General features: G+C 43.3%; 2 protein-coding genes across 2 annotated transcripts; one reads left to right on the top strand and one right to left on the bottom strand.

Moving 5' to 3' along the window:
- On the bottom strand, positions 1,737-3,381 carry LOC109230216 (RNA-directed DNA polymerase homolog; the record flags this gene model as incomplete). The annotated part of the gene is made up of 2 exons (XM_019395740.1): positions 3,202-3,381; positions 1,737-2,162 (listed from the first exon to the last, which is right to left on the bottom strand). Coding segments are annotated over exons 1-2 (606 nt in total), but the record flags the coding sequence as incomplete, so codon positions are not given.
- Positions 10,710-12,581, top strand: LOC109229403 (60S ribosomal protein L8-like). The gene is made up of 2 exons (XM_019394827.1): positions 10,710-11,214; positions 12,049-12,581. Exons 1-2 carry the CDS (start codon positions 10,775-10,777, stop codon positions 12,389-12,391), a joined length of 783 nt encoding a protein of 260 aa, XP_019250372.1. The 5' UTR covers positions 10,710-10,774; the 3' UTR covers positions 12,392-12,581.

Raw genomic sequence — 15,100 nt, 5'->3', positions numbered from 1 at the left:
TCTCCTGAATCATCTTTACCTTATTCAAGGCATCCTGTACCAAATCTGTACCAAGTAACTTAGCCTCGCCAGGCTCAAACCACCCGATGGGAGAGCGACATCGTCAACCATATAAAGACTCATATGGGGCCATCTCTATGCTGGACTGATAGCTGTTGTTGTATGCGAAATCTGCTAGATGCAAGAACTGATCCCACTGCCCTCCAAAATCAATCGCACATGCTCTAAGCATATCCTCCAAAATCTGCACCGTCCGCTCCGACTGCCCGTCGGTCTGAGGATGGAATGCTGTGCTAAGCTCTACGCGAGTCCCCAACTCGCTCTGCACGGCTCTCCAGAAATGGGAAGTGAACTGAGGGCCTCTGTCTGATATGATGGACACCGGCACACCATGCAATCGAACTATCTCCCGAATATAGATCTGAGCATACCTCTCTACTGTATAAGTAGTCGCCACTGGAATGAAATGGGCCGACTTGGTCAGTCTATCCACAATGACCCACACTAAATCAACCTTCTGCAAGGTCCGCGGTAACCCAATTACGAAGTCCATAATGATGCGCTCCCACTTCCACGCTGGTATAGGCATCCGCTGAAGTAGGCCGCCTGGTCTCTGATGTTCATACTTGACCTGCTGGCAATTCAAACACTTAGTCACATACTTCACTATGTCCTTCTTCATCCCCCGCCACCAGTAGTGCTGCCTCAAATCACGATACATCTTCGTGACTCCTGGGTGAATAGAATACCTCGAACTTTGGACCTCTTCTAGAATCCGCTCCCTGAGACCATCAACATTAGGAACACATAGACGGCCTTGGAGCCGCAACACACCATCCTCGCCAGTAAAAACCTCCATGGCACCTCCCTGAAGTACCATCTCTCTAAGGACTGCCAAATGTGGATCATCATACTGCCGGGCCTTGATCTCCCCCAATAACGAAGACTGGGCAACCACACACGCTAGAACTCGGCTGGGCTCTGAAATGTCCAACCTCACAAGTCTGTTAGCCAAGGAATAAATGTCCAAGGCTAGTGGCCTCTCCTCTGCTGGAATGAGCTACCCATGCTCTCCGCCTTCCTGCTCAGGGCATCCGCGACCACATTCGCCTTGCCCGGATGATAAAGAATGGTGATGTCATAATCCTTCAGCAACTCAAGCCACCTGCGCTGCCTCAAATTGAGATCCTCTGCTTGAACAAATGTTGTAGGCTGCAGTGATCGGTGTAAACCTCACAAGGCACCCCATACAAATAGTGCCTCCATATCTTAAGGGCATGAACAATCGCCGCCAACTCCAGATCGTGCACGGGGTAATTTTTCTCATGAATCTTCAGCTGACGCGAGGCATATGCAATAACTCTCCCCTCCTGCATCAACACACATCCCAGGCCAACGCGTGAAGCGTCGCAATACACCGAATACATCCCCGTACCGGAAGGCAATACAAGAACTGGTGCCGTAGTCAAAGCTGTCTTGAGCTTTTGGAAGCTCTCCTCACAATCATCGGACTAAATGAATGGGGCACCCTTCTGAGTCAGTCTCGTCAAGGGTGATACAATAGATGAAAATCCCTGCACGAATCGCCGGTAATAACCTGCTAATCCCAGAAAACTCCTGATCTCGGTCACTGAAGTGGGACGTGGCCAACTCTGAACTGCCTTAATCTTCTTGGGATCCACCTTAATACCCTCTCCGGACACAATATGCCCCAAGAATGCCACTAACTCGAGCCAAAACTCACACTTGGAGAACTTAGCATACAGCTGCTGCTCTCGCAAGGTCTGAAGCACTACTCTCAAATGTTGCTCGTGCTCTCCCAGGCTACGCGAGTATATCAAGATGTCGTCAATGAAGACAATGATGAAGGAATCAATATAAGGCCTGAATACCCTGTTCATCAGATCCATAAATGCTGCTGGCGCATTGGTCAAGCCAAAGGACATCACTAGAAACTCATAATGGCCATATCTAGTCCGGAATGCAGTCTTCGGAACATCCGAGTCACGAATCTTCAGCTGACGATATCCTGACCTCAGGTCAATCTTAGAGAACACCCTGGCACCCTGCAGCTGGTCGAACAAATCATCAATACGAGGCAACGGGTACTTGTTCTTGATGGTGACCTTGTTCAACTGGCGGTAATCAATGCACATCCGCATGGTCCCATCCTTCTTCTTCACAAATAGCACTGGTGCGCCCCAAGGCGATACACTGGGCCTGATAAACCCCTTTGCTAACAACTCCTCTAGATGCTCCTTCAACTCCTTCAACTCCTTAGGGGCCATACGGTACGGTGGAATGGATATAGGCTGAGTGCTTGGGGTCAAATCAATGCAGAAATCAATATCACGATCCGGAGGCATGCCGGGCAGATTTAGCAGGAAACACATCGGCGAACTCTCGAACTACTGGCACTGAATCAATCGTCGGAGACTCTGCAGTGGTGTCTTGAACATAAGCTAAGTAAGCCAAACACCCTTTTCTAACCATGTGCTGAGCCTTCAGGAAAGAGATAACCCTGCTAGGCATGTCAACTGTGGAACCCTTCCACTCCAATCTCGGCAATCCTGGCATCACTAGTGAAACAGTATTGGCATGGCAATCAAGGACGGCGTGATATGGAGATAGCCAATCCATGCCCAAGATGACCTCAAAATCGATCATGTCCAGCAACAGAAGATCTGCTCTAGTCTCGAGACCACAGAAAGTGACCACACAGGACCGGTAGATCCGATCGACAACCACCGAATCACCCACAAGTGTGGACACATGAATAGGAACACCCAAGGGCTCAGGAGGAATAACCAGGAAGTGAGCGAACAGAGATGATACATATAAATAAGTAGACCCTGGATCAAATAATACCGAAGCATCCCTACCACCAACGGGAATAATACCTATGATGACGGCATCTGAGACCAATGCATCCGGGCTGGCCGGAAGATCATAGAACCTGGCTGGAGCGTCGGTTGTCTGACCTCCACCTAACTGAGTAGTAGCTGGCTGACCCCTCCCTGTCTGGCCTCCACCTCTAGGACGGCCTCTACCCGTCTGCCCTCCACCTCTAGGTGGCTGGGCAGCTGGTGCTAGAATCGTGGACTGCTGACCCTGCTGCACTGCCTTGCCCCGAAGCCTGGGGCAGTATCTCCTCATGTGACCGGGATCTCCGCACTCAAAGAAACAGCACGAGGCGGCAACCTTCTGCCCTGATGGCTGACCCTGATAACCCGTAGAACCGCTGGAAGAAGCCTGGATAGCCGGTGGACGACATGAACTCTCCGGTATGGCACTGAAATAAGAATCAGGAGGACCCTGGGGACTTGAATGCCCACAGGAGGAGCCCTGAATGGCTGGCGGGCGGTAGGAAGTCTCTGGCATAGCACTGAAATAGGGGCGTGCTGGAGCCCCCCAGGTAGGAGGTGGTGCTGAAACTGGTGGCCTACTAGGCTGGCCTCTCCCATACTGACCTCTGCCCCTAGTTGGGGCACCTCTGAACCCGCCGGAGAACCTAGCTCTCTTATCCTGTTGTATCTGCTCTCTACCCCTCTGGCGATATCCCTCAATCCGACGAGCAATCTTGACCACTAGCTGATACTCTATGCCCATCTCCACCTCTTGAGCCATACTAAATCGAATACCGGGCTGCAATACAGCGACAAGCCTCCGCACCCTCTCCGCATCTGTAGGAAGTATCATGAGTGCATGGCGGGACAACTCAAAAAACCTCGCCTCATATTCAGTCACAGACATCTGACCCTGCTCGAGCTGCTCAAACTGGTACCGCAGCTCCTCCCTCTCAGAGGGCGGGATATACCTATCCAAGAACAACTGTACAAACTGATCCCAAGTGATAGGAGGAGAACCTGCTAGCCTGCCGAGTACATAGGACTGGCACCACCTACGGGCCCTGCCCTCAAGCTGAAAAGTAGTGAAGTCAACTCCATGCGACTCCAATATCCTCATGTTGTGCAGTCTGTCCCTGCACCTGTCTATGAAGTCCTGAGCATCCTCATGACGCTCACCCCCAAAGACTGGAGGTGAAGCCTGGTCCATCTGTCTAATAACTTCTGTGGGTCACCATCCACAGCTGGCCTGGGCTGGGGTGCCACTGCAGTAACTGGCTGAGCCCCATCTGCGGGTAGTGCACCCGGAGTCTGATATACTGCAGCTGCGTGGCCTGGAGCCTGAGCAGTAGGGGTCTGGGCTCCCCCTCCTGCCTGTGAAGTGGCTGGGTCTGCTGGAAATAAACCCTCCTGAGTCATGGTGTCCATGAACCGTAGCATGCGGCCCATGACCTCCTGAAATCCCGGTGCTGTCATGAAATCCGCCGGGGTAGGCTCAGCTACGGGCACCTCGCCGTGCTCCTCAATAATAGGGTCCTCCACAGGATCTGCCGGTGGTGCAACTAGAATGGCTCTGGGATGCCCCCGCCCCTACCACGGGCCGGTGCCCTCCCCCGGCCTCTACCTCGGCCTCTAGCAACGGGGGGAGCAGCTCCTCCCGGGTCCGGAACATCGGCGGTACGAGTTCTCACCATCTATGAGAGAATAGAAGAGGGAAATTTAGTACTCTAAGCACTGCACGAGAGGAAATGAATAAAGAGTAGTCTTTCCTAATACCCTATAGCCTCTCGAAGATAAATACAGACGTCTCCGTACCGATCAACAAGACTCTATCAGGTTTGCCCATAACTCGTGAGACCTACGTGAACCTAGTGCTCTGATACCATGTTGTCACGACCCGTTTTCACAATAGGTCATGAGGGCGCCTGACACCCTTGTCAGGCAAGCCAATGCGGAAATATTACTAAATTACTTATATTGTTTTTAATTAGAAAATAAGCGGCATAAACACTCAACTTGGAATTTAAAACCAGAATAGATAAATACTATAATAAAATAGTTACACAACCCCAAAATAATCGTCTACCAAGTGTGTGCCAGAACCTGGTGTCACAAGCTACGGGCAACTAGTAGAATATACATCCCAAAAGAATACCACACTATCCTACTGTCTAGATCAGAATAGACAGAAAATAACAATACAAAAGAAAGACTTCTTCGGCTGCGGATCGACATGGAAGGAAAACAGCTCACCGTAGAAGTCCCAAATCTGCTCACGAATGCGCACCAGAGAAATAACCGGATCCACCTGCCTCAGACCCTGTACATTTAAGTACAGAAGCGTAGCATGAGTACATAAACAATATGTACCCAGTGAGTATCCCGCCTAATCTCGAAGAAGTAGAGACGAGAGGTCGACTTGATACTCACTAGGGTCAGAAAATATTATAAGTTTAAGTTTAACAATGAAGGACCTTTAATAAGCAGCAGTTTACAACAAAGCATGTAAGTCCTATTCTCGCAAAAATTCCGATTTAATCAATTACTACAGCTACAATTATCAATTTCTTTCAAACCATGAAAACCAGTTCTAATATTTAACACTCTCAGGAAAAACTCTATAAGCATGCGCAAATATGCCGAGGCGACGGCCCGATCCAACAAAAATAAACCGTGCACTTGCCGAGGGTCGACGACGCGCCTATAGATGCATCTATTCATACCGAGGCGATCGGCCCAATCCACAAATAAGTAGAAATATCAAGTATTCACACAAAGCATATCAATAGTCATAAATGCTAAGCAAGACTTCAATAATTATACAAGTACGTTCTAAATCCCTTTTTAAATCTCTAGCATATCCTAGGTGCTCATAGTAATAAAATAATATAGAGAGTCATGTAAAATAAGCATGATGTGGGTCCTAAACTACCCGGACCATTAACATAGTAATAGCTACGCACGGACTCTCGTCACCTAGCGCGTGCGTAGCCCCCGCATTTAGCAACAATTACTCAATTATAAATCCTATGGGGACAGTTCCCTCTTACAAGGTTAGGAAGGAGACTCACCTCACTCCAAAGCGCGCTCCTGATATCAAGAACAAGCCCAAGCTCTTAATTTGAAGCCGAACGATCGATACTAGTTAAAATAGGTAAGAACTAGTCAATAAAGGCTTAAAAGGTCGAATTCCAACTATTTAAGTAATTTCCCAACCTTTTCCACAAGTTTCCTAAATTCTGACCCCGGGCCCACGTGCCCGGATTCCAATATTTTTCGAAGGAAATTGCTCTCTACAACCTAAGGATCGATAATATATAAATTCTAACCCATTTCATAACAAATTACATGATTGAATTTTAGTTTTATTAAAACCCTAGGTCTAGCTCTAACCCTTTGATTTTACCTAATTTTTAGTGTTTAATCTACCTATTATAAATGTATTTAACTAAAGATGAATGGGGATACTTACCTTACAATGCTATGCTGAAACCCTCTCTTTGGAAGCACAAAAATCGCCCAAGTGTGGAGTTGTATATGGAATAAATGACTTTGAGTTCGGATTAAATGAACTCTCTGCCCCCAGCGATTTCCGCTTCTGCGGCACCATGACCGCTTCTGCGGCACCATGACCGCTTCTGCGGAAATCGCCTCTGCGGAAAAAGGCCCGCTTTTGTGGAAATGGCTCAACAAGCCTGGGCCGCTTCTGCGGTCAGATGCCCGCTTATGCAGATGTCGAGCCGCTTCTGCGGGTTTGGGCCTGAGGAGTTGGACCGCTTCTGCGGTCTGGGGGCCGCTTAAGCGGGACCGCTTCTGCAGTCTCTAGGCCGCTTCTGCGGTTTCCCCTGGGCCTGGCCCTTTCCACTTTTGCAATGGCTGCCCGCATTTGCGGTACCGCTTCTGCGGTCCAAGAACCGCAGATGCGGTTATGACAGAAGCAGCAAACTTCAGTTCTCCTCCAATTTTCTTACTTCGCTCGAACCTCGCTCGTTTGACGCTCGGGGCTCCCGAGCCCCGCCCGAACATACCGACAAGTCTGAAATTACGAGGCGGACCTACTCGAACCCTCGGAACTCCCAAAATAACGCTAAATCTCGGAATCACCTCCCTAAAACCAAATGAATCAAACTATTGAATCTTCAAGTTCTTAATTCTCCTCTAACGGGTCAAAACGCCCTTAAACTACTCGGATTGACACCAATTTTACGGGCAAGTCTTAAACAACATTACGGACCTGTACCAAGATTCGGAGCCAAAATTCGAGCCCGATACCTAGGGAATCAATGATTACTTAGTTTCTTTAATTCCTTAAAGCTTCAATTAAATAATTTTAGTTAAAAATTCATTACTCGGACTAGGGACCTCGGAATTCGATTTCGGACACACGCCCAGGTCCCATATTTTTCCACGGACCCTCAGAAATTGTCAAATCACGAATCCGGGCCCGTTTTCCCAAAATGTTGACCGAAGTCAAACTTGGTCTTTTTAAGAAATCCTAAAGAAGCAAATGGGCATATTTTTACTCAAAACCCTTCCAGTCCCCGAACCAATTGCCCCTGCAAGTCGTAAATTAGTTAAAGCAAGTACGGGAGGCTTTATTTAGGGGAACAGGGTTCTAAAAGGCAATACGACCGGTCGGGTCATTACAAAACCTCCACTTTATTTTTATTTATTTATTTATTTATTTTACGGAAAAGAGTCCAAACTGCCCCTGAACTATAGGCTTAGGGATAAATATATCCTCCATCCACCTATTGCGATACAACTGCCCCGACGTTTTCTTTCCGGCTCAAGCCTACCCTTCGGACTAACAACCATTTCCACCCAAAAAAATACTTATTTAATAATGACGTGGCGGCTTCTCATTGGCTGAATTTAAAACACATGTTCCTATTAGAAAGACCCATCCATATGTACCCTTTTCGGACTAACCCGCCCCAAACTGCACTAACCCGACCTGAAGTGCCTAATTTTTTATTACCAAATCAACAACAAAAACAAAAAAAATCAAAAAATTAAAATATAGTATCATTGTTTGATCAAATACACTTGAGTTCATGCTTTGTTTATGAGTTTATAAATTTCATTGGTATGAGCATTTGAAAATACAACTGAGTTCATTGGTGGAATTGAGAAAGGATGATCCTTTGCTGAATTGAAGAGTTTTAGTGCTTAAAACTTTCCTTGATCACTCTACTGATTAGGATCTTTGGTGGGCCAAATTCGTGGCTTGAAATTGTCGAAGTTGTTAAGAGAGTTTGGTTTTGAAAGCCGAGATTGTTGCTTGGAACCTGCTAATTGTTATTATTTGAAGCTAATGTCAAGTTTATCTACTGTCTTGGTTGCTCGAAAATACAAGGAACAAAGCTGTCCGCCATTGAAGCTAGTCATAATTTTTAGTACTGAAATTTTAGAGGGTATTTAGTGATTTGTGGATGTTTGTTTATGTCCAAAATTTGTAGTTCTCTACATATTTGAACTGATTTTCTTGTGGAATAAGCTAAAAAGTTTTATTGCAGCTATTGACACGACTCTTCTTTCTTTGAAGAGCCCTAATTTGAAGAAAAGGCGCTTAGAAAATAAAGAAGAAGAGTCCAGTGGAGGTGGGGGTTATCCCTTTTTTCTGTTAGATTTTTGGTTCGGGGCAGGTTATTCTGAAAATGGTACATATGGGTGGGTAGTTTTAATGGGGAGAAGTGTTTTAAATTCGACGAATGAGAAGCTGCCACATCATTATTAAATAATTTTTTTTTGGAAATGGCCGTTAGTCATAAGGGTAGACTTGAGCTGAAAAGAAAACGTCGGAGGCAATTTTAACACAATAGGTGGATAGAGGGTATATTTGACCCTAAGCCTATAGTTTGAGGGTAGTTTTGGCCCTTTTCCGTTTTCTTTTTATAAAATTTCTAGATGAGGCACAAAGAATCTACGAAAAAGGTCCAAATATGTCATTGTACTATACGAAATTGAGCACATTTGTCTTTCATTAATACTTTAGCCCATATATGCCCTTACCATCACATAATTGGTCCATATATGCCCTTACCGTCACATAATTGCCCTTTTCGAAACGGAATCCAACAAACTAATTAGCTCTTTCTTTAATCGTATTAAAGTGTATTACAAACACTATTTATTAGTATTTTTTTTCTTTACCTTTCTCTTTTCTTTCTTCTTTTTTCTTTTCTTCTCTTTTTTTTCCTTTTTCTTTCTTCATATCTGATTTCCTCCATTGCTGATGCCTTCTCCATTTTCGTCACCAATTTTATGTGATTTTATTCCTAAAAATCAAACCTACCACCAAAACCTTCCAAGCGAGAAGGCTCTGGTTCTTATGAAAAGAAGGAGATAAAAATTGTCGGAGAAAATTGTTCGGTGGTATTTTGGTGAAGGTAGGATATAGTTATTCAGATTTTAAAGGTGTTGTTCGCCGTGGAGCTTCAGATCTGAAGGGAACAAGACCTTCAAAATCTGAATAACCATATCCTACCTTCACCCAATTAATACCACCGAAAAAGTTTCTCCGACAATTTTTATCTCCTTCAGGTCGGAAGAACCTGTGGGGTTTGTGATAGTAGAATTAGCAGGAATTCATGAGTTTTGTCAAGTTAAATTGGTGATGAAAATGAAAAAGGCATCAACAATGGAGGAACTCAGATATGGGAGAAAGAAAAAGGAAAAAAAACAGAGAAGAAAAGAAAAAAGAAGAAGAAAAGAGAAAGGTAAAGAAAAAAAAGTACTAATAAAAAGGAAATAGTGTTTGTAATATATTTTAGTACAATTAACGAAAGAGCTAATTAGTTTGGCGGATTCCGTTTCAAAAAGGGCACATATGGACCAACTATGTGACGTTAAATGGCATATATGGGCTAAAGTATTAACTAAGGGCAAATATGCTCAATTTCGTATAGTACAAGGACATATTTGGACCTTTACCAAAGAATCTAAAACAAAATGAGGCTCAAAGATGAAGCTGAAGAGATTCGAACCCATGACATCTTAAAGGAAATTGAATCGCTTGACCAGCTGTGTTGCACACCTTTTGTTGTGAAGTGGTGTAACTTTTATTATATTTATCTTCCTTTCTCCTGTTGGATTTTTTTTATATATACTTATTTAGTAAAATTTTCTGACCAAGCGGTGTCACGTGACACTGCTTCGGCTAAGGTAAATCCGTCCCTGGATATAGATACTAGGGATGGCAATTTGAGCTCAAACCCATTTGGCCCGTTTAACCCATTTAAGGTTGGCTTGGTCATTGACCCACCCAAGATTGAACTCAGCCCATCTTGACCCAACTCATTTAAGCCCATCTAAAGTTAGGCTGAATTTTTAGTCCAAATTGATCCGTGATTAACTTTGCTATTATATCTTTAAAATAATCTTTTTTTGTTTGATACATTATAGTATATGACCATAACAAAATAAAAAGTCTTATTTGATAATTAAGCAGTTTATAAGAAAATAATACACATTTATTAAAGCTTGGTATGAGTTGGGCGGGTTGGGCTAAGACCCAAATTTTAGCCCAACCTTAATTAACCCATCTCAGCTCAAGTTATTTTTAGGCAGGTCAATGACCGGTTCATTTATTGACTCGGCCTATTTTGACCCCAAAATCAACCCAACCCACCTATTTGACGCCCCTAATAGATACGATATGAATAACAAATAAAGCATAAATTCAAGAAATATTTTTACTGAAATTCTAAAACTTACATAGTTAATAATGTGGACTGGGGTTGAGAATAGTGATGGGCTGAAATCCAATGTAGACACACGTGGGTTACTAGTATGTCGGCCCAATTTTAAACTAGGGCTTCTTGCGGCTTCTCTTCTCTTAAACCCTAATTTGCATACTTCATATAGCATTTCTTCAACCCAGCCGAGCAAGCTCGAGAGAGGGAGAGAGAGAGAGAGACGGCGAAATGGGTCGTGTGATCAGAGCACAACGTAAGGGAGCAGGGTCAGTCTTCAAGTCCCATACCCACCACCGTAAAGGCCCTGCCCGATTCCGTTCCCTCGACTTCGGCGAACGGAATGGTTACCTCAAGGGTGTCATAACGGAGGTTATTCATGACCCAGGTAGGGGTGCCCCATTGGCGCGTATCACTTTCCGTCACCCGTTCCGTTACAAGCACCAGAAGGAACTGTTCGTGGCTGCTGAGGGTATGTACACTGGCCAGTTCGTTTACTGTGGGAAGAAGGCTACTCTCATGGTTGGGAATGTTCTCCCACTCAGATCTATCCCTGAAGGAGCTGTCGTTTGCAATGTGGAACACAAGGTTGGTGACCGTGGCGTTTTTGCCAGGTGCTCTGGTGATTATGCTATTGTCATCAGTCACAACCCCGATAACGGAACCACTAGGTATATATTAATCGCTCCTTTTCGTAATATGTTTTTTTAGTTAATATTAGTAATTAATCAGTGGCAAGTGGTTATAATGCTTTACCTGGTTATGTGATGGCAGTGTAATCGGGTTCTTGTAGTACCTTTCTACATGATTTGTTTGGCACGATTATGTTATAATGGTCGATTTGTTGGGCAGATACTTTAGGTTTAACAAATAACCTACAGAATAAACAACCTACGCAGAATGAATAGCAGTATGTTGTAATCCCAATTGATCTGATCTGTTATATATGTTTTTGGTCGACAGCAGTATGTTCTATACCCAATTGATAATTTGATATGTTCATATCTTGAACCTTGTTACTGAAGACTCTTAGTTGTTAGTCTGTACCTTTGCATTTTGTTGAAAGAGGATTGTTTGTGCCAGCAATTTCCACTTAAGTGTGAAACTTTGCTGTCAAAAAGAAGAGTGAAACTTTGCTGTCTGTAATGTCATTTCTGTCCACTTATATCTGTTATTTTAGAGTCCCTGTGATATTTTAGGTACGGACATTCGATCAGATGTGTTTGCACTACTATCAAAATTATGAACACAGTACTATGTTTCATCTTTTTATATGAACTGACAGTGCGGGTTTGTCCAGTTACAACGCTATGCAATTATTGTTTAACTGTTTGTGTTGAATTGTGTGAAATAAATTCAACTTTCCTTGTAAAATGTTATTGCCATTTAACCTATGACATGTGGTTTTTACTTTGCACATTGTTGTGACACTGTTGTCACACCCTCAACAAGTATGTTCAGACGTTTGTTGAAATTTGTTTGACTCAATTTTACTTTTGACACAGGATTAAGTTGCCATCAGGATCCAAGAAGATTGTTCCCAGTGGGTGCCGTGCCATGATTGGTCAAGTAGCTGGAGGAGGACGTACTGAGAAGCCAATGCTTAAGGCCGGTAACGCATACCACAAGTACCGGGTAAAGAGGAACTGCTGGCCCAAGGTTCGTGGTGTTGCTATGAATCCTGTGGAGCATCCTCATGGTGGTGGTAACCATCAACATATTGGTCATGCTAGTACTGTCCGTCGTGACGCACCACCTGGCCAAAAGGTCGGTCTTATTGCTGCAAGGAGGACTGGTCGTCTTCGTGGTCAAGCTGCTGCTACAGCTGCCAAGGCTGACAAAGCTTAAACAGTTTAGCTTGTTACTGTTTTTCCCTACTTGTTTCCTGATTAAGACTTTTTAATTAACTACTTGGTGCTGAAATTATACTAAATTTTGCTGTGATGTTGAGTAGCAAATTTGTTTTAGATATCCATATTTGGACAAGTTTGCCATTTACGTTTTGCTTTCTTTAGTTCCTACTGTTTTCCTTGGTTTCATCGTTTGTGTGATACTTCTTTACTGCTGCTTCTAGTTATTCTACATTTGGAAAGGTCCCAGTGGTTTTTGTGGACTAGTTTGATTAATGGTTGTGCCTTTTGGTGCTTAAGTTGGAGCTTGAGGCAGTGAGGGTTGTTCATTCAAGTAGTTAGATGTACAGTAAAGGTTTGTCTCGGGCAATTTCTTTGATAAAACTGGATAAGTGAAACACTAGTTATTTTGAAAGTGGAATGTTCTGTACCTGCCAGTTTGGGAAATGACATTTTTACTTTGTAACGCATTTGTATAACAACTTATATGGGGGGTGTGATATATGGTAAAATTTAGCAAACCCACGCCAGACGATTCTGTCCTGGGTTTAGTGGCAGGTAATACGAGAAGTTTGGAGCCAAATGATTTCTACGGCTTTAAAAGGAGATCTTGGTGAAGTTGGTTTAATGTCGGTGTTCATATTAGTCACTCGAATTAATTTCCAACTTCACAACTGTGCAAGGGATCAATTGAATTACTCAAACTTCTATATGTGCCAGACTGCCAGACATAAGCAAATGCATTGCATGCGCATTGGGTATGACCATATCAACTGCTTTCGACTTGACTTATATACTTATAATGAATCGAACTAAAATTTAGATACACTAATGCAGTATTCGTGCCCCATGAGTTTAGTTAGTTCAGGTTCCTTCAAACAGTGACAGAGTCACCTTTATTCATGGGGTGTCAATCGATTTCGCTAGAAAATTACAGTGGAATACTGGATAAATAGGTAAAAAAATATTTTTTATGTATATATACTGTATGTTGAATTACCATGACTTATTCGTGAGGGACATCAGATAAGGTATAGTGTTCACCAAAATTTGCTTAAAATGCTAAATTGCCTCTTCATTGCTAGAGTATATGTTTTGGGCTTAATTTTGGGCTATTAGCTCCAAGTAGGGGTGGCAAAATGTTTAAAAGAAAACAGTTGAAACCCCGGATTTGCTCATCGTAGTGCTATATTGAGGTGAGACACGTGTTTGATGATGAGCATGGGGTCGTTTACTATTGGGGATTGTGACTTGGTCCGTCCCGAGTGATGTTCCTACCGCTTATTTGATTGAAGCCTATTTGTTGTCATCATTATTTGTATCGATTTTCATATTTGGGCTTCGTGCTAACTATTTGAACCCTTCGGGGAGTTTTTATCACTATATCCTTACTGTATGGATTTATTACTTGAACTCAGTCGTACCGTTTTCTACTATTTTACAACTCAGCCATCTTTACTCGGATTTTGAAACTAAAAGATATACTAAATGATGTTTTGGGCTGAGAACTACTATTTTATTATTGCCCGAGGGGCTTATGTGATTTCTGGACTGAGTATTGATCGGGCTGCGCGCCGCAGCGGTATTATATGGATATTGATATCAGGCTGAGGGCCTAGCTGATGCCACGAGATGGCTTGATATTGCGCTTGGGCCGTAAGGGGCCCTCCCGGAGTCTGCACACCTCCAGTGAGCGCCATCGACGATAAATAAATAGATCGGGCTGCACGCCGCAGCGGGTACTAGAGAGTACCGTACTATGTGCTGCATTCCTTTATTTAGCTATCAATTATTTGCTTATCTGTTGTAGATTTTCCATGTTTCTACTTCACTGGTTCATTGATTTCATACTATTTGGTTTAAACTGCTGTATTATAGATTACAATGTGTTTATCCAGGATTTCTTATTCTCAGCCTTCATTTATGTTTATTACTCACTGGGTCGGAGTACTCACATTACTCCCTGCACCTTGCGTGCAGATCCAGGTGCATCTGAGGTTGTTGAGGATTTCCAGTTAGGCAGCGCATATCCGGGAGCATCGAGGTAGCTGCATTGGCGTCCGCAGTCCTGATCTCTCCCTTTTATCTTCTTGTTTCCTCCGCATTTTCTAGATTTGCTTTGCATTAGGTTGGTACTTATGTATTAGAGGCTCAGACTTGTGACACCGGATCTATTGGGCTATGTAGTAGTATTGTCATTTAAAATTTCGCACATTTAACTCTCATTTCAGACTTCTATTATGTTGGTTTGGTAATTTAATTGTGTTAGCTAATAATGAACTGTATAATGAATGGGGTTAAGGTTGTTAATTGGTCGGTCTTGCCTAGCAGTGTTTTGGGCGCCATCACGACCGGGATTGGGGATCGTGACATATTTAAAACTTTAAATATTAAAATTTTACTTTTATATAGATCATGCACTTAAATTACGTGGGATGCCTTATACACCGGGCTGCCCTTTATATAATTCTAATTCTAAGTCATTCTCCGGAGTAAATATGTCATGGATGAGCCTTCTTTCAATTATAAATTTTCTTACAAGCTTGCTTTAGTACCCTTTTAAATATTTTTTTTATTATTTTTATTGCTATTTAATTTGATTTCTTGATCATATGAAATTTGTAGATTATTAGTTGCCCGGTTATATATTTTAAGTTATATCCTTCAGCACTATTTAGGTTTTTAAGGACTTGTTCTTGCTGAAACT

Source organism: Nicotiana attenuata, chromosome 7 (assembly GCF_001879085.1).
Source record: "Nicotiana attenuata strain UT chromosome 7, NIATTr2, whole genome shotgun sequence".
Taxonomy (NCBI): Eukaryota; Viridiplantae; Streptophyta; class Magnoliopsida; order Solanales; family Solanaceae; genus Nicotiana; species Nicotiana attenuata.
Note: the sequence above shows the minus strand (reverse complement) of the source record. Positions and strands in the feature narration are given on the sequence as shown.